This window comes from Parus major, chromosome 5, assembly GCF_001522545.3.
Source record: "Parus major isolate Abel chromosome 5, Parus_major1.1, whole genome shotgun sequence".
NCBI lineage: Eukaryota > Metazoa > Chordata > Aves > Passeriformes > Paridae > Parus > Parus major.
This window is the reverse complement of record NC_031774.1, coordinates 27,843,060-27,868,276: the sequence shown is the minus strand read 5'-3', so window position 1 is coordinate 27,868,276 and position 25,217 is coordinate 27,843,060. Positions and strand designations below refer to the sequence as shown.

The following is a 25,217-nucleotide window of genomic DNA, read 5'->3' as shown; positions in this document are numbered from 1 at the left end:
TAAAACTTACATTGTCATTACCTGCCATTGGAGAGTATTGAATGCAATATGGGGTAGGTATTTTCTTGCAAGACACTGAGCAGTGAAGTCCTCTGTTAAATTGTGAGAGTGACGATTTCTGAATGCAGGTGGGCACATCTGGTGGGGAGAAGGCTGGCATGCCCTGCCACAGGGGTGTGCAGTCACATCCTCATCAGTAAAGAGCATCAGCACTCACCAACTAACAGAAGAACTGACTGGTGAACCCTGAAATAAGATCTTTTACATTTTTTTTTAACCTGGTTGATTGACACTTTACAATCTGTTCATTGAGAAAGATCTATTTTTGATAGATTTACTCTTATTGAGAACACTTTCTGTGAGAAGTTTTGAAAACTGTTGAAGCATTTTGTGCTGTCAATCTTTTAAGTCAAAACTGCATTTTTAAGATCAGTGGTGCTTTTTCATTTCCAGAGTTAAGGTACCTGAAGAAAAAGAATCAAGAATGGAAAATCATGAAAATCAAAACATTGTACTTCACCCAAATAAAAATATTTCTAAAACCACCAACTTGCAAAATATTATACCTGACTTTTCATTTGGACCTGAGTATTTTTTGAGCTCAGACATTTTTCCTGAGACAAAAATATTTTTCCTTTCTATTCCATCCAGTGAGACCAGTCAGAAAAAAAATACTGTTTGCTATTGCTATTTTTGTCCCTAAGCGTTTTTACTTTCCGTATTTCTTTTATTCTTTTTTTTCTACTTTCCTTCCTTTCCTTTCTTAAAATGCCCTATCTACTAAAAAGCAGAAGAAAATTGAGTCTGGAACCCAAGATTCTTTGCTCTTGGTCTCCTCTTTTCCTCAGTTTATTCAGAAGGAGTAAGAAAAGAGCTATATTAAGCTGAAATTTTATTCTGCTGTTCTCTGTTGAACAAAAGATGGTCCACTAAAGCAACTAAATCACAGATAACACTTCTCTGGGCAACATTATTAGGAACTGACAGCTGGAGATAGATGAAGATCTCATCTTTTAAAGAAAAAAGTACATTTAATTTCCTTTGTACATAATATAGAGAGCACAGCATTGTGTATCTGAAGATAAAAAGAGATCGCACTGTGTGCTGGGTGCCATCCTTACAGAGATATAATACTGGTCTGTGTTCTGAGCTTACATGGAGCTTTAAATTCAAATTCATTTAGAAACAACTATTCTTCAATTCATGGTAGACAGTGAACTTTAAAAAAAGAGGGTGACATTTTACAGCCAGTTCCATTAGAAAAGAGCAGTTCAGAGAATGAATTGTTACCTTTTGAGAGGAACACTGGAAGACAGGACAGAAAGAGGAGGGAGAATGGATCTTAAAGGCAGAGAGGTGGGTTTGCCCCTGCTCCTCAAGGGATCCTCTTGGGAGCCTCTAGGCCTCTTGAGGCTGGTACCATAATGGATTTGATATGAACACACACAATGGAGTTGGTTTTGAACATCAAGGATCTCATCAACTACCTTGAAACAGACATGCTGTGGTCATTTTTTCCACCAGCTGAGGCATATCATACCAGGCTCCAAATATGCTGGGTGAAAGGGCATGAATTTCTTCTACAGAGGCACTGACAATGTATAGCACACCCTTATTTCTGGAGGACTTTTTTGATGTGTTGTTTTGTTTTTTTTATTTCTTTTTCCTTTCCCAAGGAACCTGTGGTTATGACACATATACTATTCACATTTACAATGTATAAGCATATTTCATATGTCCTTTCTGCAGCACTACCACCTGCTGCTTTGGTTGCTGTTTGATTTTAACACATCCCAAGAAGCATGGGAACAGTGAGGGTGAAACTTTGTTTGCCTGTGTTAAGCAAGACAGATACACATGCAGTTAAAACATATGTTTAACAAGAAAATATGGTCAGTCTGCTTTCAGTGGTATGAGAGACTGCTTTTAGCTCTTGGGGAGAGTACAAGTTTTAAGAAAAACGTCTGTATGGAGCTTTTGTTTCTAAGTCTAGGGACTATTTGTGTGTTGGCTGGTTGCAAGCCCTTGTAAGAAATGAAGGCCTAACACTAAGCAATTACCTTCCTTCAATTAAAGGCTTCTACTTAGCTAGTCTAAAATAAGAGGAAATTTTTTTGCGACCCTTACTCCACTGAAAGATGAAAGGTGGTTTTCCACTGAAAATGCTGGCAATAAGCAGCCCTTCTAACTATAAAAGCTCTAAGGAAAATTCTTTGACCATCTTCATGTAAAAATAGTTATTTTGCTTTCCCAAGACTTCAAATCACACCCTCCTTTATTTAATTTTTTTTTTTTTCAAGTGGACACAGTAGCAAAGGATAATATTAGGCTTTCCCATTTCTTGCAGAAATAAGTGCCTCTGGAAAATACAGAATATAAAATGAAACTTGCCCTGGATTCAAGCTGGAAATGCAAACATAGCAAGTCAGAACAAATGCAAGATCATCAAGAAGTACCAGGCTCTGTGCAGTTATTTCACATGGCGAAAACTGCTGTTCTGAGTTTCACCTATACACAGGCAACCACAGTGAAACATAAAGTGTCCATGAAAAACATCCAATGAACACTGACTTTCAAATTTCTCTGAACTGCTGCTTCTCTGTGAAGAAATGGATTTCTTCCCGTGGTTTTTGGGACAGGTCCCCAGCTGATGATGGGGTAGACTTAAGTTGCTTTTCAGAAGTTTCTGCATTTTATATTCCGATATAAAACTCACATCACTCATGTCTCATTACACCATGACCTATCTTTTTTGGGTACTGGACCCTTTTTCAAGACCTTGGAAGGTCACTACGTGCAAGATTGCTCTCTGCATGGTGATTCTGTAAGTTTTTAACATCCAACTGCTCCTCCAGATGTATTCAGGAACTTCAAAATTCAACTGTTGTGCTATTCAATAGTTTTGAAAGCTTTTTTGCACCACAGCAGCTACAGCTTTTATTAAGGCTCTCCTTCATCTGTTACTGAACAGAGATATTGAGCATTTTGGGTCACCCATGCATCAGCACACTCAAAGTGCTGCAGGAGAACAACTCTCAATAAGCAGGATCCAAAGGGCAGATCTCACACAGAGGTCTGGGCAGCATTTTGAGCTGCAGACAGCTACCACTGGGAACCACGTAGACAGATACCCCCATATCTGCGGTGCTATGCTGACCTCTCCCTGTCCCTGGAGACAGGTGCCCCAGATTTCTTCCAGTTCTATGTCCTGCTGCTTATCTTGTTATGGAAGGTCCCAAACCTTGCTACAGTTTCTTTGAGAGATAAATACCTTCTCCTTTACTGTCACAACAAGGATTTTGAAACTGATTTTTCTGCCCACATACTCACAGACACCTAGCCAGACTTGCTGCTTTTATTTCTAATTTCAGCAACACTAATTAGAAGATCTGGCTTCAATTACCTTTCTAATACTGAACACCTCTCACTAAAGCCTTGTTTTTATTCTCCTCAGACCTGTGTATGCCAGTTACAAAAGAGGATGCAAAAATGTCTATCAGCGTCTCAGACTGACAATTGTACTTAATTACCTCTGACCCCCTCCACTCACAGATGTTTAGCATTATGGTTCAGGAGCTGAAAAAAGTTGTCTTCAGGAGCCTTAGAGATAACTGGAAGTGCTCTGTCTTTCAAAAGGATAGTTCAAATAATCAGCCAAACTGAGGATGAATTCTGAACTAATTGAAGCTTGCCTCTCCTGCTACTGTTATGAACTATAATTCTCCACATTTCTGGAGTGCCTTCTACTCTAGGTTGCATGACAACTTAACAGACTTAATTGGCTCTCAACATGCCTTTCAAAAGTATTACTTCCAATTCAATGGGTAAGAAAAGCACAGCATAAAACATCAAGCCATTGTTCAAGTGCATGGCAATAAAGATGAATTGCTGAAATGGCTCTTCCCATTTCATGAACAGTACAACTTCTGTACCAGCTATTATTGGTTCGGGGTTTTTTATAAATGTTGACTCATTCATAAATGAGTCAACATTAAAAAGACTATTAAAATAAGTCAGCATTAAAAAACATGGTGGGTTTTTATTTTAGTGGACAATCAATAGATACAGGCTGTCTTCTAAAATGGAAGTTGAAGAGGAGGGCAAGTTGGAAAGTTTTCCAACTGCATATCATCTTTTCTCAGAAATGCTAAGACAAATCCATTACTTTCCAGAGAGGCCACTTCAAAGGTAATTACAAATATGCCCTCAGAAACAACTGGATTTAGATGAAAAGGGAAAGGTGGGGGGACCCCATAACCAGCAAACAATCAACTAAGATTGGGTCCTAAATTAGGACATAAGAAATTGCTCCATATAAGTAATTATTTACAACTACATTCCAAACCTGCTGAAATAAGATGATCATTCCCAAAACAGTCTTTGCAGAATATCAAATTGCTAAAAATACACAGGATATTTCAGGGAGTGTTCTGTTCATCAAGAAAACTGATAAGCTTAAGGGCTTCATGGAAGAGAAATATCTTTGCTTCTTCCCCTGGGGGAAGGGGCTGCTTCTCCTACACATGCTGTTCTTAGAAATCTATGTGTTTATTTCAGGAGCAGCGCTGGTCCATATTGTGAGCCATCAAGCAAGCCTGGGAGCTGAGCACGCCTCTCCATATGCAAAGCAATGGCAGTTTCCCATCTCCTTCAATCAAAGCAGGGACAAGGAAGATGTGCATCCTCTCAAAAATTTGCAGAGTCCACACCAGTGGGGAACGTAAAGATTTCCAGTGGTCCAGCTCCCACTGTAACAGTGAGAGAACACTGTCAGTGTAGCCAAAAGCTCTGATGTCCTTTGAGTGATGACTCTTGCACAGTGGAACTGCACCTGAACTTGAATTTAATAGTTGAAAAAGTGCTTAACAGGTTATGCAGTATGAATTACTCCTTATTTGTCATATTTATATTTTATTTGCATAATGACAAAACAATTAAGCCAGTTTCCTCCTTGTCTAAGTCTAGCACAGCTTAATGCCTCCGTATTCTAGTTTTTCACTGGTTTCCCTATAGCATTTATTTATTAATATTATATATTATATTAATATTATTATTATTCATTATTACCTACTCTTATTCCTCTCCTGGGTGGTTTAATTTGTTCATACTTTGATTTAGAGGCAGAGCTACCTATGACATTGAACAGGGAAATACACAAACACACAGCTCCAACTTTGTTCCTGATTTCATCCACCACTTTCTGATGGTTTTCATTCTATCAGAAGAAAACATGCATAAAAACATGCCTAAGGTATTTCATGTGATGCTTTATGAATTCCTTTATAACTCCCTAAAAATCAGTGTTAATTCTTCCTCTTGAGTGAAAGACTGGACCTCACCACTACCAGTCTAAAGAAAACGAAGTGCTGAGAGAAGATTCACACAAGGGCAAGGAGGCTACCCTAAAAAAGTGTCCGAAGGGGAATTCAGATTACATTTGACATATCCTGCAGAGGGGAGTAAGGCCACACCTTTTCCAAAGACAGTTCCAAAAGGATTTACATATAGGTGTCACTGAGAGTTTTGAAACGAGAATCTGCTGTTAATGTGTGCTCTACTGCTCCATTCCTCTGATGAGGAGTTTCACAAGTCTGTTACAACGCCTTAACAAAAGTGTCATTTCATTTGAAAAATTGAGTAAATGCTTCTTCATTGAACTCTCTTGGCAGAAGGGTCCTGAATATTAGCACAATGTCCTCTAACAGCAAATATTTAGCAGACAAATATAAGAAGAAAAGCATTTCAGAATAATTGATTGGAACATCAAAATTTCTATGCACATGCACAAATATACATGTAATAATACATGTAAGATGAGCCTTGCCACTATGTAGTGATTCAAGAAGATTCTGCTACAATATTTACTCACAGGGAAGCAACACAGCTCTTTGCGAGGGAGAGTTGTTCCAATTTAAACTGAGAGGTTCAAGTGCAGAGGTCCGGCCTGCATGAAAGTATTGATAAACCAATCACAGAAATTTAACCACAGCTAAACAAATGATATTTGACCAATTGTCAGCTGACACTCAGTACATGTCTCTATGCAGTCCCTAGAAATGAAACACAAGAGTATTATTTAGCCAAAATTGGACTCGTTGTTCTGAACAGCTCATATGCCTGTGGAGTCCCTTCCAAGCTAAGTCATGCAGGGGCTCCCTGAAGCAGCACTTATTTGGTCACACACATCTAGATGACAGCACTCTTGCTCTCATTAGGATGACAACTTCTGGTACTGACAAGTGACTTTTGAAATGTTATTCCTTGCTGAAGCAGTTTTGAATGTTAGAGACTCAAAAACAATGGGATATTCTCAGTAGAATAATCAGCTTTTTTTTAATTGAAAATTCACATGTACAGCCTCTGGTACTCTACACAAATGGATGCAAACAAAGAGTTCATTTTGGACTGATCTCACAGTTACTTATATATACACCAGCTGAATTGTTCAGTGCAAATGCTCCCATGTCTGTTCCTGACACTGGATTAAAAATTAAGACAGTCCAGCCTGAGACTTTTTTTCAGAGGCACCAAAGGAGGCTTGCTCAGTCACTCTGTCTTGAGACGGAGAGCCTCCTGCCGTTGTTTCTGAACCGTCCTGGAATCTTCCCATGGTCTGGGTCCTCTGATGTTCTCCCAGTTATCCAAGTTTGATTTTTCCAGCTTCTGCAGAGAAACAGCAAAAATAACAGGGTCACCTTGATGGATCCATGATTTAAAGTACACATGATTCCAAACTGATTTCTTTTTTCATAAGAAACTCAGTATCACCATTGAGCTGATGAACTTTGATCTACCCTGCATGAGAAGTTCAACAAGAAGAAAAAAAACCTAGTAGTTATCCATATAGCTACATCAATTACGAAGACAGGCATTACTGCATCTGCTTGTCAGCAGGTAAGCAACATTTAAGGACAGGAAGCACTGCAGCATCTGAGCAAGACTGAAGATACCTTGTATTCACTTTTTCTCCTCTCACCTTGTTTTCCAGATCTGTGCTTCAATTGCAAGTCTGCCAAGCACTGAAGTAGTAGGAATGACAAGCATTGGTATAGCTCAAACAGAAGGATTAGTAATTAATGAGCTGAAGTATCCTGTCAGCAAAAATACAAAGCATGCTGGAAAAGATTCATTATCTAGCACAAAGAGAGACAGCAATGGTGCAAACCCCTTCAATCCACGAGGTTTTAACTTGAGAGAGTTATGCTTTAACTTGACTAGTTTCCTATGACACCCAGCCACCACAGACAGACCTCTGAGTCATACATGAGATATGCTAACTGATTGAACTGTCAGGTATTGAAAGACTAGATTTAATTACCTTCTTGCCTGCTTCTATCATCCCCCCTCAGAACTACCAATGACTTAGAGGCAACAAAAATGAAGAACAGGTGCCCTTCTGACCTCATCTACAATGTCCTGCAGTCAAAGAACACAAACATGTACTGCATCTTCACAGTCCTATTGGCAGAGGCACAGCTGTCCCTTCCCAGGACACAGACCTCAAGTCTCACATGCCAACTGTGGACCAGCACATTGGATATGATGGGGAGACTGAGGAGAGGGTCTGCACCACTGCCAGAATCAGCGCTGCCCTAGATGCTACTAAACAGGGCAACACTGCATTCCAGTAAAGAACGATACATACTGCAGTGGGACTTAAACCTGATCTGTGATCAAGGCCTCATCTCAGCAAATGCTGTAAAAATACACCAGAAAATACTTAATCCTGCCCTGAGCCTGTGGCCTAATTTGTCTACTATCAATCATTCAAATAAATGGCAAACACCCAGGGACTTGAATAATAGTTGCAGAAAAAGTCAACAGTTATAACAGAATAGACCTGCTGCTATTAGTTCATGTTATATAAAAGTTTCCTGACACATCTACAATTGAGGAAATTGCAATGAGGTTAGTCAGATATCAAAATAAATTAAGCAACACTCTACAGAAGATATATGAGAACACATCTACAAACATAGCAGACTTTCACAAAGTAGGAGCAACCAAATTTTTTGTACAGTAGAGTTGGGACAGGTCTTTCTGAAGAATTGTCTTTACTACTTTATACATCTTATGCTTAGTTGGTACTTCATTTCAACCAGAAGGGATCTGAGCTGACATGGAAGGAGAGAGAAGGAGGAAAGGTACTCATCATCCAACACAACAGTGAAGATCCCCTCTGATTGTAAATTTGGATTTTAACATCTGATTCTAATGGAAAGTTCAAGGAAACTACACTTAAAAGAATCCTGTGCTTTAACAGAAGGGATGCATGCTGATTTAATTCAACACAAAGGTATCACACACCTGTGAGGATCTCAACTACTCCAAAGTTGTTTGTCTCCCAAAGCTTGAACATTAACCAACTTTTAAAATAAGTACAACAAAATTGTGGTATCTAAAGACAGGCCACATAAACAAGTCTATCAAAAGACACATGTGTATTGAAGATCTTTACCAAAAAGTTCAGAGTAATTTGTCCCTGAAACTTCACAAAGGCTTTACAGAGAGGAGGTTTGTCAAAAACAGGAAGCATTTCAAAACTATAGTATCCAAACAAACCAGTACCAGAAAGTATCTTGGCAGCTTCCAATCAAAATCATAAAGGTACCTTGAAAACACATTGGGATACAGACAGAATGAAACAACCAAGGGTTACATGCAGTGAATGACATTGCCTGAGATGACAAATAAGATCTATTGATTAATTAAAATATAAAGAAATAAAGATTCTAATGCATACATAGGAAGACTGTATTTTTTTTATTATCATTACATTTTTAGAGATGGCTAACATTTTGTGTCATGTATAAACACTTTGTAATATCTTACTGCAATTCAAGAAGAAAGCACCTTCCTTACTACCATGGGACAGTATCTGCAAAAATTTAGTCTATGGGATAGTTATCAGTCATCAGAAGGCAGAATGATTCAACATTCCAATTTTCTGAACTGATGCTGTCCAATTTTGGAATAACAGAGCACTCCTATTGCATGTGGATAAGCATAAGAAGGAGTATCACCACTGAAAGGGGATGCGACAATCTGTTCTGCAGTGCTTTCCTACTGAATAGCTATTTTCATGTATATCTGTGCTGGCTCTGGATAGGGTAGAGTTACATTTTTTTTATAGTAGCAAGTACAGGGATGTTTTGGATTTGTGCTGAAAACAGTGTTGGTAACACAGGGATGTTTTCATTACTGCTGAGCAGCTCACACAGTGCCAGGGCTCTGCTTCTCACTCCACCCCACCTGCCAGAGAGCTGAGGGTGCACAGGAGGGCACACAGCTGGGGCAGGTGACCACAACTGACCACAGGGATATCCCACAGCATATGGCACCATGCTCAGCATGCAAAGCTGGGGAAAGCAGAAGGAACAGAGGGACAGTCAGAAGGATGGAGTTTGTCTTTCAAAGCAATCTTCAGATGTGATGGAGCCCTGCTCTCCTGGGAATGGCTGAACACCTGCTGCCCATGGGAATTGGTAAATGGATTCATTGTTTTGCTTTGCTTACACCAGCACCTTATGCTTTAGCTATTAAACTATCTTTATCTCAATCTATGAGTTTCCTCACTTTTACCCTTCCAAATCTCTCCCCCATCCCATCATGGGGGAGCGGGTGAGTGAGCGGCTGTGTGGGGCTTGGCTGCTGGGGTAAGCCAGGACAGTACCTCACATACAGCTGAGTAAAATCCCACCCTTTTTGCTTGGTCACTGACATGAAAATTCTTACAACAGGATCATCCCAGAATAAATAGCTACATTAGATGTAGGCTAAAAACTTGCACATAGCTGCATTTTAAATTCATCTTAGTGATGAGAATAAGACCAGACTGATAGTCTTCTTAATTAGGTGCAGCACAAGCTGCGAAGTAACACAGCTCCTTCAGATTGCCTGAGCTGCACAGTGAGAATTCAGGCAAGCAGCTAGCTCTGCTCTCTGATGAAGCTCAAGTCAACATCTTTCATTCTATCTAAGAGCCAGATCCTCTTAATTTCTTATTTCTTTTTTTCATTTTAGCTTGGACTCTACCTACCTAACTTTATGAAGACATCACATGTTAAACTACTTCCAGCTTTTACTAAACTGAAATTCATATGAAGTGGAAGGCTAAAAAACAGAAGATTTCTTCTCCCAATTCAAATGTACTAAACACTCCATCATTGGAGACTACAATGAAATGTAATCAGATCAGATCAGCAGCACTTTTACTGCTTGTCTCAAATAGCCCAAAGGATATTGAAAATTAGCTGTTTAAAGTAAGATCAGTATAGTCCATTAAATCTACTGATTCACTCCCTAAATCAGCTAAACTGCCTCTTAAGAGTACAGGACTGACAGAAGCTGTAAATTCAAGGAAAAAAATGCAGTTATTCAGACAGGCACAGTGAAAAAGAAAAATATGTTTTGCGACAAAAGAAAAAACTGTTTGCCACACTTGATTTTTAAGACTTGTTAAACAGCTTGACTGGTGCAAAGGTACCAAAAAGACCTTTACTTCTTAATTGCTGCTTCAAATGCCTGGCTTAGGTAGAAGTTATAAGCCTCTGGCAGCCTTAAAATAAAATAAAATTTAAATTTTAGAGTTTGAATTCTACTCTTGCAGGATAGTCTTCATGCCACAATACACAAACCGAAGTCCGCAGAAATTCATTTAGAGCTATTAGTGTTCAGGCTGAGTGAATTCAAAGTGGCCTTTTGTAAAAAATGTTTGGCTTTAGTCTCAGTTTCTTACATGTGAAAGGAGGGATAAGAGAATCCTGTTTACAGTTTGAAGAAATAAATTCTGTGATGAAAACCACAGAAAGAAATAGCTCTGATAGAGTGAGATAATTATTTCCCATCATTATAGTTTCCAGAGAAAAGATGTACCAGAGAAAAATATCCTCATGGCTGTAAGAGGCAGTGAAAGAATTAAACCAATTGAACAGTTTGTTTATTAAAGGTGTCAAAAAAGCTTGAAGAGACAAAAGGTATGTTGAGGAGCAATATAATGATATATATATGAAGAGGTAAAAATTACAGCTAACACTGAATCTGCTGCCTTGTGCATTACTTCAAATCTTAACTTAATCATCACACTGATATAGCTTAGTGGGGTTTTTTTTATAACTCTTTTCCAGAGCCATCTTTTCGACATCTCATTTTCTTAATATAACTGGGTGTTACTTAGTTTGCTTAGGAAGTGACATAATTTAATATCTGCAATTAGTGATTTAATAATCTGGGATTTAATAGCCCATGATTAGTGAATGAATCCTCAGTTTAAAAAGAAGGGATTTTTTTCCAATTAAGAGAATGTTTAGTTTTTATGATATTAGTAAACAAGCAAGTTAGTAAGCAGAAAACTATGGCCAGAATAAGATTGTTTTTTGTTCATTAAGGGAAGAACTGGGGAAGGGGGGAGGTGAGGGAGGACTGGCATGTAAGCATCCAGAGCATCAGCTTCTCCTTTTGGCTTCGCTGAAGACTGGCAAAAACCAATAAAGGCTTTGTTGCTTAATTCAGTGGGATCCAATAGCATTCATCTATGGCAAAATTAATTAACCTATGGTGAACTGGTTTAAGAGACTCTTTCCCCATTATTTTCCCTTTAATTATGCCAATTCAACAATGTGGGGCTGTGCTCCAACCAGAAAAAAACCAAATAGTTTAGGAAAATAAATTCATACTGCTGATGAACAAATCCTGTATAAGATAGGATAATGCAAACACTTGAACAGGCTGAAGGAAACATTGGGTGAAAAGAGAAGAGAAACATCTTTGAGTGACCATGTCCCAGAAGATGTGTATTGAGGAACTACACCACAAGTTTGTCTGTGCAACTTTTTTCCCATGCAAAGCAAGCAAACAGAACTTGCTTCCACCTCAGAGGTGTCACAGAGTTTAATTAATATTCACAAAGGACTCGTAGTTTTATGTGAAGGTGTTATACAAAGTGCTCAGTAAACTAAACACTTATCTCACTCAGTTAAAACTCCATGATTACACAGCCTTCAATTTTTAACATAAGAGAAAATAACATGAGACAGACTTCCATTAGGAAGTGGCCTTGCCACAATTTCCTCCCAATTTACAAGAATCTTTCCTTCTTAAAATTCAGAATCTCTTAAAATCCACAATACATCTCAGAGGATAATGCAGTGCCATTTATGCATTACACCTGCAGATCACCCAAGATGGACTTCTCAGACCAAAAAACTCACAAGCTTTAGGATAAAGTCAAGAGAATGTGTGCATAGGTAATTTATTTTCAGCCTATCTTGTTTTCCTAAGAAAAAACAAGACTCAGAAAGGTCCAACATAAATAATAGCATGAGTGCAGTAGTACAACTTCAAGATCAAATATCCCAAATTCAGCAAATTCCACTTTTAATTAAGCATATTTAGGATAGTTTTCATTTCTCTCATATAGAAAAGTTTTATCAAGCTATGGTTATTCTACCTCAGAAAGAGAAGTGCTGTTACTAAGCTTTATCCCTAAATTCATTACTTGGGAGACCTAGCCAAGTCAACAGAACACAGGACTTTCCCAAATCTGACTGCTTGGTCTTACTAAGTTTATATCATACTAAACTTTGTAAAGGGATGTCCTAGTTACTGTAGCACTTAAAATAGGAGCAGCCAGAGACAGACTTTTGAGATGTTTGCAGCATCTTTTTCAACTAAATAAAGGTGAACTTGACTGAAAGGGATGTGTGATCTTTAACAGTGCCTGAGACCAGCAAAAGTAAAAAATGACAGTTCTGTTGCTGCTAAGAAGAGCATACAGATTTTACAGCACGTCCCTATTTGAAGCCCAGAAAGCCCTCCTGACACCACAGAAATGGTTTATTTCAAACAGCTTCCTAAGACTACGAATACTTGGAAGTGTGGACAAGTTTTTTACCTTCTGTATATAAAATCTGGCACAGTCTGTCCTTCTAATAAAGATAAAAAGATACTCTAATAAAAAAAGGATGAGGTGTACCAGGATAAAAAAAATATGAGACCCGTGAGTCACACATGGTGTTTTTCCTTCTGAAGTGATATGAAAAATAAGGTTTCTTATGTGAGAGGGAAAAGCTGCAATGAATAGCATAGCAAAGAGCTAAACAACAAGAAATGATCAGTTACCACCATGAAACTACTAACAGAAGTGTGTGGGCATAAGAAAAGAAACAACCAGAGAAGGTTAATAACAACTGTGTCAAATTAAACTTAAATCCAGGCCATTAAGTAACTACTTTAAAATATCCACACTCCTTCAAATCAGCAGTCAACCTCACCAAGCAGCTGACCCTTCTGAACTGGTGGGCTCAATCTCCTTCCTTTTACATGCTCCCCCTCTACCCTGGTCTCAGTTGGTTCAGGTAACATTCACATGTAGTGTAGTTTAGGACATCTGCTTCTCATCTACACTTCCCTGCTGATTTTCCACTCACCTCTCTTTCAAAACTTGCTTATCAATTTATACGCTGAAACAGAATGCTTTTCTCTGTTGAGAAACTTTGATTTGGGCTAAATATTAACAGGGCAATTTCAAATCTTTCAGCCATAGATAGTTTTCCAGTAACATCGATGGCTACTGTTTGATTTGTGCTGTTGGGCAATTTCTCATAGGGAAAAAATTCCTCCTGCTTCTTCTCTGTGGCTAACATCCTCTTTCTGATTGATGAGGACGGTAATAGGAGTGTTATTCCTGTACTGTCCTGCCAGTAACAGTAAAGCTACCTCTCAGCAATACTGCTGAATGTACAGTTTACAAATAATATATGAATAACTCTACCTTTCATTCTATCAGAACCAACAAGTCTTCAAATCAAATCAGAAAGACTTCTGTCTTAGAAAGATCAAGGCATCATTTAAAATTTTTACAAGCATGAAGTTTGAAAAGGTAAGGTCTGGGGTCTTTCCAGAGCTGGAAGCTATTTTGGTTTTGAACTGCACTGTAGCTGTAAGATGGCACAAGGGGACAGTGGCTCTCCAATGACTTGAGGGGAAGATGCTAGGAACAAGATGAATTATTACATGTTGAATTACCAGCACCATTTCCCGCAGCCTTTGAACTTCTCAGTGATGCCTCCTAGCTATACTTGGGCAAATACCAAGTTTTACCAGACACACAATGAAGACAGGGGTTAAACTTGGGAACTTCTCCATTCAATTTTTAGAAATTTGATTATTTAACTAAAAAGTGTGCAAACTCCATGGTCAGCCTCCACCAGAATCTTGCATATAATTTTTCTCTTTAATCAGGAAGCCTATTAGGACAAGCAGTAACTCATTCTCTGACAGTAACTTGCTAAAGCAGAGTATATTTTTACAATGTAGTTTGTACATTAAATAATGATGGGTAACAATAATTTGAGAAGCAAAGGAACATGCAAGAATTGTGTAATAATTTTTAAAATCATTTCACATTTAGACTTGGTTATCATGTGGACATCATCTGGAAGTGCACTAGCAATCACAAAATATTCCAGATAGTGTTTTTGAAATTGGCCGAAAACAGAGAAAAACATCTAAGAAAAACAACAGGAGGATTTTCTTGCAAAAAAGCCACTTTTCCTGGTTGCTGAGACAAGAACTTCCTTTGAAATTACCTGTTTTGCTGTATTGTCTTCAGAAGGAGACAGTGAGAAAAACATACCCATACAGAGCCTCAGCTGCGTAGCTAAATTCCCGTGCGCTACATTAACAGAGATATTTCAGACCAAAGATCCAACCATTCCCCACTGGAGGCCCATTAGCAAGGCAGAATGCTTAACATTTTCACCTAGCCAGCTGCACAAGTTCCCCATACTGGCTGCCTGGCAGAAGCTAGCAGCATTCCTTAACACAATAAATGAAAGAATTCAGCCATGATGTGTGCATACAACTCGCCCTACTCCAACTTTTGGGGTTTTCTGTGACTGAGACAACACACAGTGTTTGCCCTAGCATGGTAAGGGTTACTCAATTCATGTGGCATTAAAAAACAAGAAAACAAACATGGAATGTAAGTTGGTACTAAGGATTCTAGTTTGGAGAGAGGAGAAGGGGTGATGAGAAGAGATCATTTGTAACAGTCCCAACCATGCTTGTTGTCTGACTGATCACTGTCACTCACCTTGTTTCCCATCTGAGACATCAGTGTTTTCTTATTGGATAAGGAAAGTGCAAATGCAACATATATGAAAGAAACAGCTCTTAGTTAAGGAAAAATCCTGTGCTAAGAGATGACCAGGAAAGAAATTACAAGACTATTTAATAAAGATGCATTCCAGAAACAACACCAGTAAAAAGTGATACCCTATGAACTTCACTCTGGAGGCTGTTTCTTCCCGCAAGAGGCTTCTCGACCAGAATTCTTCCTGTGCCATACCCATCAGCAAATTCCAGTTTCTTGTGTTTCTCCATGAAAAACTATGAACATAGTTTATAGTCTGAACACATTGAACTATGGTACAGGAAACTTCAGAGATTTGAGGAAGAAAAGGTTAAAACTATAGGTTGGCTATGGACTGTACACCCACTCAGAATAAAATGTATAACACAAACTATTTGAACTAAAATCCTTTCCCATGGCAGTTTCTATTGATAAAAAAAAAATAACATGACTTCGTACTTCTCTACAAAACATTGTGTTGAAGACTCACAATGAAATAAAAACTTTAAAGATTTCACATATGAATAAACTGAAATGCAAGAAACTCAGCTCATCCCAGACACAACCTGGAAGGCAGTTAGAATCTAATGGCTAGGCTGGACAACGCACCAACAAAGAAGAGGGCATGGTAGGAACCAAATGATTAAAAGGGAGAAGAAAACTATCTCAACCTCTTTATTTATCTCAACCTATTTATTGTCATAACAGTCACTAAGGAGGGATATTTTCCCAACCTCTGTCAGCTCTCAAACAGCTCAAGGCATTTTGCCACCAGTATCTTCACAGACATTGAAGCAAATCAATTCAGTACACTAATCTGTTAATTCTTAAACAGCAAAAAAAATCAGTAATCCTCTGGTACTGATAATGACAGCAACAAGATACTTGCAGATTTGAACAACTGGCATCCAGGAATTTTGTTCTAGAGCACTCCTGATGTCCACACACTTGGATACCATTACTGTGTTACTGCACTGTCACTCCCTGAAAAAAAGTTTCATCCATCCTGCTGGCACTACCATCACTGAAATTACATCAAATCAGCAATAAAGTGGCCTGAGTCTTTTTCAGAAGAGCTTATTCAAATTCTTATTTTAAGACAGTAAATATGCAGGTTATACTCCCAAAACACCTCTCCATATACCTACTTTTAATTTTTGAATTGTCCTCAATATACATTTTAATACTGCAATTACAAGTCTTTTGCTGTAATTCTCAGGACAAAGAATTAAAAAACTTCTGTCCAGAGCTAAAGTTGACTTTTTATGATTTATTAAATTATAAGGAATGAAACCTACCCAATATTCATACTCTTTAAGTCAAGAAAGCACCATTCTCTAGTCCGACCATTTGCAGACCTATTATGTCAATTATGCCATCCTTGCAACCAGTTGAAGGAAAACTTTGTAAAGTTTTACAGTTTTGATATTCTGAAATACAAAAGACTCATTCTTCTTGCTGTTGTGTTCAAATTATATTCCCACCTATTAAGAATGGCTCTTACTTCTAATTTTACTATATTTTCTGCAATAAAAAATGTTCAATCACTATTACTTTCTTCCTATGAAAGTACTTTTATGAAAGCACCAGTCTTCTCAGTACCTTTAATATTCTTTAAATCTTTAAGTTTCTTTTAAGGAATTTTTAGAGCCCTAAGTTAGTACAGTCTGCCTGATCTGCAACCTAATCTGTTCTTAAAGCCCTGTTCAAAACCCAGATACCAAAAGGAGAACCAGAATTTCAGTCCCAGCCTCATCAGTGCCACACTCAGAAGTAAAATCACTTGCTCCTACATCTACCATTCCTGTTTATATTCCTAAACTGAATTAGCTTTTGTGCCACAAGATCACACTAGAAGATCAAGGTGAATTATTTATTCACTGACTCCTAAACCTTTTGCAGAGTTGATGCTTTTCAGAATGCAGTCCATTCTGACCTGCATTTTCAGTTCTTTAAATTAGTAACTTTGGCTACTCAAAAAGATACTTAGCACTTTTAATGGGCCCATCTTAGCAAGTAATATAAACAGCTGTCTGTCCCTGCCTTGCCTTACTTTTACTATTGAAATATTTTCATATCACTTGCACATTAGTAATGTTTCACAATTCACATTAGAATTGTTTCACAATTTCTTTCACATCACTTTAAGAAGTATTCAGTATTGCCTATATGTCCCAAATATCACAGAACTCTTTAATAGTATCACCTTCCTGCCCAGTGATGATTCCCAGAGAACCATCATTCCCAGATGAATGGTCTTCCAAGACCATTCTTAAAACACAGCTATGAACCATCAGAGTCTTGTAGGTATTAAATAACATCTTGTTTATTTATTAAGGGGTTTCAAAGCACATCTGATTCGAATACAAAGGACTTTTTTCTCTAAAAAAATACAGGTATGTTTTTTGAACGTTGCTACTTTGCCAACATAGTTACTCATTATTTTACATCCTCATTGTTTTATTCTTGGTTTGCTGCAACACCATCCTCTTAGCCCTATCCTTGTCAGATTACTTATCAGACAGCTCTGATGCCCATAGCATCTTTTATCAGTCTTCCCCGCTTTATAACGAACTCATTTACTGTTTCCATAGCAATCCTTCACGTTTTTATTTATTGGGATATTTTTTCCTCTACTTTCAATTGCTATTGATTCCCACTGAATATCACATATTTGATTCAACCTTAAATTATCTTTTCCATAGCAAAATGTTACTAAATTCTTAAGGAAGCTTTTGTTTGCTAGAAAAACCCTTAACAACAGCTCTGTATTTTGGGGTCTGATGTAACTGAGGCCAGAATTTTTTTGTGTTTATTAGACCATTAATTTCACAGAAGTACAGAAACCAAGTGTTAGAATACAGACTGCTATTTTGAGACTGTATTAAACACATGAAGAGGAATGTATTATGACTGTTAAACAACCACAAAATGGTTTTCACTCATCATATTAATCAGGCTTTTTATGTCCCTTTTTCAAACAGTATCTTTGTCCTTTCAAATAAAATACTGTAGGCTTTTGTCGCAGGTCAAACCCTTGACATTTTTTAGTGTGTTCTACAAGGCCCAGCTCAGCAGCAGAACTACATTCACATTAGTACCAGCATCACTAGTGGACAGAGCTGTGATTTATTAGGCAAAGGGGAACAGCAGGGACTAATTGGTCATATGAGGACACAAAAGTGTGTGAGAGGAATGCATAAACAATGGAGAGTGTATGCAAAGGTAGCTTGCTCCTCTGGCATGTCTCAAGGTACAAGATAAATGCCATTACTAACAGATCTAAGATACAAGGAATGCAGTATGAATTATATATGTAAATTCTTCCTTCCTCAAAATAGTATCCTGACCAGAAACATTCCTGTATGAAATTAACTTTTTATAGTTTGAGAAGATATAATTTAGTAAATTAGAAGGTAAGAAAATGTCTTTATGTTAATTTCCTCACAATAAATTAGGTTTGTGATTATAACTTTTTACATCACTATGACCACCACATCAGAGACAAAATGCAGACTTCAATATGTTTGAAATATTGGAAATGCCTTTATTTTTGCAATATGCCCATATATGTATGCTTATAGAATAAATGATGACATTCTAGAAGAATACAGTATGTATTCAATATGTACATTTCTGTAAGGACAGTAAGATATTTTTAAAAGTCTTGGGGAGGGCCAAAGGACATTTACATATATCAGGCAACCCTGCTTCAAAAGAGCTGGCATGGTATCCTCAGTAACAGCTGCAGATATAATGCTAATAGTATTGTAAAATAAGGCTTTATATATCAAAACAGCAACTTTTTTTTAACTGCCCTTGATCTCTTATCACACCATATTTAGTAACAGCCACCACTGTAATCCTTCAGTGTGACCTATATATTGAATTAGAAGGCGTTCCTAAGAGCTGTATTTTGGACAAGTCAAAAAATAAAGAAAGGAGAAAAAAGCCCAGCCAAACCCCTCTAGTATGGAAATGATGGGGTCCACAGAAAACTACTCTCCTAAACCTCAGCTGTAACTGAATGATTGGTTAGGTTTTGTCCACCAGAATACAGAGGTAACAGTGACTTAAAATTGTCACACACTTAGGGTGGAGCCTGCAGACTATCTGTATGACTGCTGGTAGTTTCAGAAGTTTCACTGAAGCAAGAAATTAGTATGTGCTTGCAAATTGGTGCCCATAGTAAAGGATATATTGACATTGGATTTCAAAACAATAATCCAAATCGATTTTCATTATGCAAATCCATTTGTTTTGTTGAACTGATCTGCCCTCTATAACACCCAAGCACTACTCTGGAAGAACTTCAGTCTGGAAACGCTCTACAGTTTAGATTAAGAAAAAAATAAGATTGCTTCTGTCATTTCTGTCCATCAGAAAAGAGTCTCATTACCCAAGAAGACTTGTAATATATTCTTATGCCAGATGTATTTTATTAGCATTGATTTATCCATAAAGATAATGGAATTATGGCTATTTAAATATTATCCTTAACCTATTTACTCATCTTCTGAAGAAAAAGTAAGGTATATCTGAATACAGATCTGTTGATTTTGAGGTTAGGTATTGAGTTTGAGATATGGTTCTTTTTACTGCTTGTGGTTCTTTTTATTTTTTCTTCCACATAAATAAATCAGAGCAGCCTTACAGTATATTGAATGGAAACTAAGAGACAGTAATCCCAGAGGCAATCAGAACTTAATGGATTTGTAAGTTTGGAGTCTCCAGTGGAACTTTCCATCTTGTTATTCCCTGCAGCAGAAATCACAATTCTTTATAGCGGGGGAAAAGCCCAAAACTATTTGCAATAATGGTAAAACGTAGCAAATATTTTGTGAAATTAGGCCTGTGAAAATACAAAAGGTAAGTTTTATTCTTATTTCAGACAAATCACAAAAGAGTAACAAGATGGTAAAATCTTACTATGATAATTAAGGTAATATGCTGCCATTTGGACACCTAAATATGAGAGCAATGGGTGCAATCAAGATCTTCAAAGGCTTGTGACAGAAATGTGGTATGGGAAGAAAACAAAAAATCTGTGATCTGCATAAAGGCCACAGAGATAGATGAAGTGTTAGTTGGACATTTGATTAAATTAATTTTAAACATTAGGAATAATCTTAAATAGCTTTATCCTTTGTTTCTGGTCACAGGGAGGTTTTTTCCAGTTTTTCTAACATGCCTTCTTATAGGCCTGAAAATTTATGAGACTCTGGATACCGAACTGGTCAAAACAGACATCTTAGAGCCCAGTAATATTTGAAGAAAATGCAATGTTGAGGGAAGAGTGAACTATTTCTCCATAAAATGTTCTGAAACCATGTAAAAGGAATGACAGTTCTTTCAAAGATACACATAAACTTCAGAAGCAAGAAATAATAAAGTACATCATGCATATTGTTTTGTAATTTGGTCTAAAGATCATCCAGACTCATGCAGTAGAAGCGCTGACTTAAACGCACACACACTTCCTCTAAGGCCAACATCAGTTCTACATTTATAAACTAGGTTAACCACAGAAATAGTGAATTTATTTCTACCACTGTACTTAACGCCTGGAAATCAAAGCAAAGCTGTGTTCAGAAAGAAGCACTACACGTTCAAAAACCTTTCTTTACATAAAACCTTGTTTTTATTGGACATCAGTGAGTCAAAGGCAGATGGTTGATCTAATTTTAGTTAGGGACAGATACAACCCACCAGCGGCCAGGGTAATCAAGGATAGCCAAGGTTATGGGCCCCAGGCAACAAATTTATTTTACCTCATATTCAGATTCCAGTGTCACAGTGTTCTGTTTTAATTTTTCTTTCAAAGCTGGATCAATCTGAAAGACAAATAAAAATACAGAAAAAAATGTTTGCTTTTAAAAATATTTTCTTAAAGAAATCTTAACCTGAATTAAACTGAATATTGGTACATACAAACCTTCCCCTCCTTTAAAAGAGTTTATGTGTTATTTGTTCCAGTACCAGGATGATGAACACAGCACAAGAATTGGGCTGAAAAGAAACAGGTCAACTGCCGAATTATTATACTCCAAAGGAAAACACATTTTTAACTACAGCCCTGCATTTGCATTACCTTAGATACTGAAATCCATGCCTGTTTAGTTTAAAACTGTTGAACTAAACAAAGATTAGATAAATGAAATGAGCCCAAGATAAAATTTGGATTGTGCAATATATACTCCTGAATGTTGAGTTCAGTGAATAGGTATACAATATATCCTGGTTTTCAAAGTCTAAGCATGAATTGAATTTCCAATTTTCTGGTGAACACACAGCTCTTTCCTAGTTTTGATTGTGTACTGATAGTGCTGGTGTTTCCTGCCACCTTGCAGAGATGCTTATTAAAAGAACAAATCTAAGAACAGACATGTCAACGAACCACAGCAGACACGTTTTACATTTTAACTTCTTCTGAGCCCAAAGGAAGTGATATTCATCCTTCCCTTTGCTAACTAACATCTGTCTCCAACAGGTTTAAGAGCAGAAGCTAAGGGGAAAAAGATAATTAGCATTCTTCACACTTAGAGAAAGCATTTTACCACCTTCTCAAGCAGCCACATAACACTGTATTCAGACAGTCTTTAGGCAAACTAATTAAAATACCAAATAAATCCAACATTAGCGAACAATCGGATTTTTAGAGCTCAAAAACCAAAATGGATGCATAAGGAGACCAGTAATGTGTGTAGTTCTACATCCCTCGTACACTAGTCCAACTACAACTAATTCAGTGAAGAAAAGTTGTTACTCCTAATTTGCTGCTTCTTGACCTGAACAAAAAGGGCTCAGTAACCCTCATCACAACCAACATCAAACATCTACAAGTAGTCTAGGAAACAAAAAGGAAGGCGAACACATAACAGAATTTGCCTGGCCAATGGGAAGATTCAACTTCAGATTCTCCCCTAACATGAGTTCCTACTCATCAGAGGTACTTCAAATACACATCTACTATGTGTATTGATGGGAATGGCTCTGAAGACTTTCCCTAGGCCACAATGTTCCCCTTGATTACAGACACTGTCTGCTAGTTAGCATGCAGCCTGTGAGACCTCAGTTCCTAAGGAAGGATGCTCAGACAGGCAAGTCTAACACCATCTGTGCATGGCCAGAGGTTTGATTTCCCTATCTCATCAGCAATCTGGCCATAGAAATACACACATTTGCAACCTCCAGACTCATTACACTCGGGACCTAAGCCAAAATATCTAAAATGGTTAATGTTTGTACCGGATACAGCTCCCACCTTCTTGGTAATTAAAAAAAAAAATCATAAAACAAGATAGTGTCCCTGCACTGGCCCTCTACATCAAATAAAAAATTAAATGCTCCATCTCTGTCTTGGCATTCAAGGCCTCTGGAGAACTGCCCCTCATTAAAGATGGATTGCATCTCTCCTGTGACCACGACCTCCAACAACAGCCATACTTCATTAGAACAACGAACCCATCCATCACATGTGTAGAAATGCAAAGTCTTTGGGCAGCCTGACAGGCTTTGAAGCTCGCTTTCACAGAGAGAAGAGTGATCGTGGACCTCACTGTATTCAGAACTAAATGCAAACACTATTTGTTATCCTTTGTATTCTCACAATACACATACAGGCAAGAGGAAATAAAAGCTCCAGTAAGTAAGGCAGCAACAGCTTTATTCCACCTTACAATTTCCCTTCATTCATAATAAGGCAAAGTATCATGGGTTGAAACATTTTTACCTAATTAACTACAGCCAGAATTTAACTTACAAAGACAGTTCAATATCTCCATAATCAAGTTTTATATTATCAATATTAAGTGTGTTATTATCAATTTTAAGTGTGTTTGTTTAATGTATGGTGTGTGCATGGCCACATTCGTGTAAGGCAAAGGTAAATAATCAGTTAAGCTACTGCTGCTTCTCCTTCCTTCCAGCCCTTTCCATCTTCAGATTTTCTCCTGTCTTCATTTTCCTCTGCCTGCACAGACAGCTGAAACTGAGACACAGCATTCTAGTTTGATACTGTAGCTTTAATATTAACAAAAATGCAGAAATGAAGGAGCCTAGTTGAAATTTCTTTAAAAAAAATACCCTGTAAATGCAAAATGAACAGAGAGCACTGCTTCTTAAGAAGCAGAAATTTTATTCAGCAGATTAACTTACCCAAAAACGCTAGTTAAACCCTGTTTTGAGGACTAACTACATGCACATTTTAAGCTCACTATGCAAAACCCATTCTTTTGCCCCAAGGTCCACCAAAAATAAAAAAAAATAGAAAAGAGGAGCAAGTGTGTATTTCCTCTTCTCTTTATCTTTTTTGTTCCCTACATACATACTTACTCACACAGAATAATTTAAACATCCTTGAGCCTGCAGAGTAATTCAGTTACCTGCACCTTCTAATGCCTTGAGACTGAAAACCCTGGCTTTTCAGCTACCAAATGAGATGGATGGGTTACAAATTGTTTTAGGAATCCATAGAGAAGTTGAGAAAATGTGTATTATAAAGTTTTATTTCCACTGTCTTTGTACGACGCTGTGCTATCTTTGAAACATCGCTGTGCTATCTTTGAAACATCGCAAGAACAACAACAACAAAAAAAGGAAAACAGAATGATGCTGTTTTCATTCTGAAAAGGCAGATAAACGTCACTATGAGCCACAATCACAGATCATAACCAGGGAACACTTCAAATGGGGGCAGAGCCAGGAAAGTGCCCATGCCAAAGCAGTAGCTCTGCTGTATTACACATCTGCCACAAGATCCAAATACAAACATACATTTTGCTTCCATGATGACTGCTATGCCAACACATACTGCCAAATGAGCGAGAAGTATTCAGCTATGCACTGGCAAATAGATCTTCAGCTAAATTATGGATACAAATCTGTATTTGTAAATATGATGATGGCAGCACGCAAAGCCCAAATGCCGTAACAGCCTGACAGTGTCCTCTCCAGCATTATTTAGGAGGCAGGAAGGAACAGAAAAGATATTCCTTTACACTAGAGGACTCTTCTTGTTCGGCAAAATCTCAGCTGTTCCTTTAAGATCTATTTAAATTCCAACTTTGTCTCTAAATGTAGAATTCAAAGATGTGTGCATGTATAATTACAGCATAACTTCACATTAAATTCTTACTGAAAGACTACTGAAATACTTGATGCAAGTATTTAGACAACCTTCAAGAGATGCTGTCTGCAAGGCTCTGAAACCAATACTATAACTACAATTTTTAAAGGCTTTACTTCTTTTTCTGGGGTGGTTTTTTTTTTCATTTTTAGCACTTGTAGCAAAAATGAATAAAACATTCTCTGTATTTTGCATTATACAGGTTTATCTCATATTACATCAACTGAAAGGGCAAGGGCAAGTTCAATATAGAAAAATTTCAGAAAAGGGTTAAGAATCCAGGTTTCAAATTAGAATTTTGTCCCATTTCACACCCACCATTCCTTCAGATTTACCCGTACTTAAACTTCAAAAGGTTCCTAAAGAAACAGACTTTAAAAAGATTCTTAACAGCTAAAAGTAACAGAGGTTAAGCACAGAAACACTTGTAGAAATCTTAGTAGGCAGCTACTTGAAGCTGTAAGTAACTAAAAATCTTTTCAAATGAAGCCGATGCTTCTCATTTTAAGGCTGACTTTTCAATTTTTGAATTAGAAATTGGACAGCATTTCAAGGTGTTAAAATCAGTGCACCTTGGGGTGCAGACAAGAGGCATCATTACATAGCAAAGCAGAAATAACTGGTGCTTGCAGCCCCTGCCAAACCAGGGACTCCTGCAGTGCCCTGTGAAAAACACACACTCATCTCAGTAAAGCGGATTTTTTGTTTGTGACACATGTATTTCTGGTACAGTTATAAACCTAGAAATGCTGCTACTAAAAAAATGATCCAGCTAACAATTTTGTATTGATACTCATTAACCACAGTTCATTTTGGCTTGGAAACAAGTAATATGGGTAGAGAGCAACTGAGAAATCTGTGAATGTCACTAACTTTAGCTCTTGGGTAAGGAAAGATCTTCCACAAGAGAACCCAAAGACTACCACCACTAGACCTTTTGAAATTTAGAGGCATGGA

General features: G+C 37.6%; 1 protein-coding gene across 3 annotated transcripts in view; it reads right to left on the bottom strand.

Moving 5' to 3' along the window:
• Positions 1 to 2,298: 2,298 nt before the first annotated feature.
• LOC107205622 (cytochrome c oxidase assembly protein COX16 homolog, mitochondrial) overlaps positions 2,299 to 25,217 on the bottom strand; it is a 48,986-nt gene continuing 26,067 nt past the window's right edge. For all 3 annotated transcript variants that reach the window (XM_015630217.3, XM_015630218.3, XM_033514874.1), the window contains exons 3-4: positions 20,905 to 20,967; positions 2,299 to 6,663 (exon numbers count right to left, since the gene is read on the bottom strand). In XM_015630217.3, the coding sequence (XP_015485703.1) occupies positions 6,547 to 6,663; positions 20,905 to 20,967 (180 nt within the window). In that variant the 3' untranslated portion in view covers positions 2,299 to 6,546. The remainder of the gene's footprint in view (positions 6,664 to 20,904; positions 20,968 to 25,217) is intronic.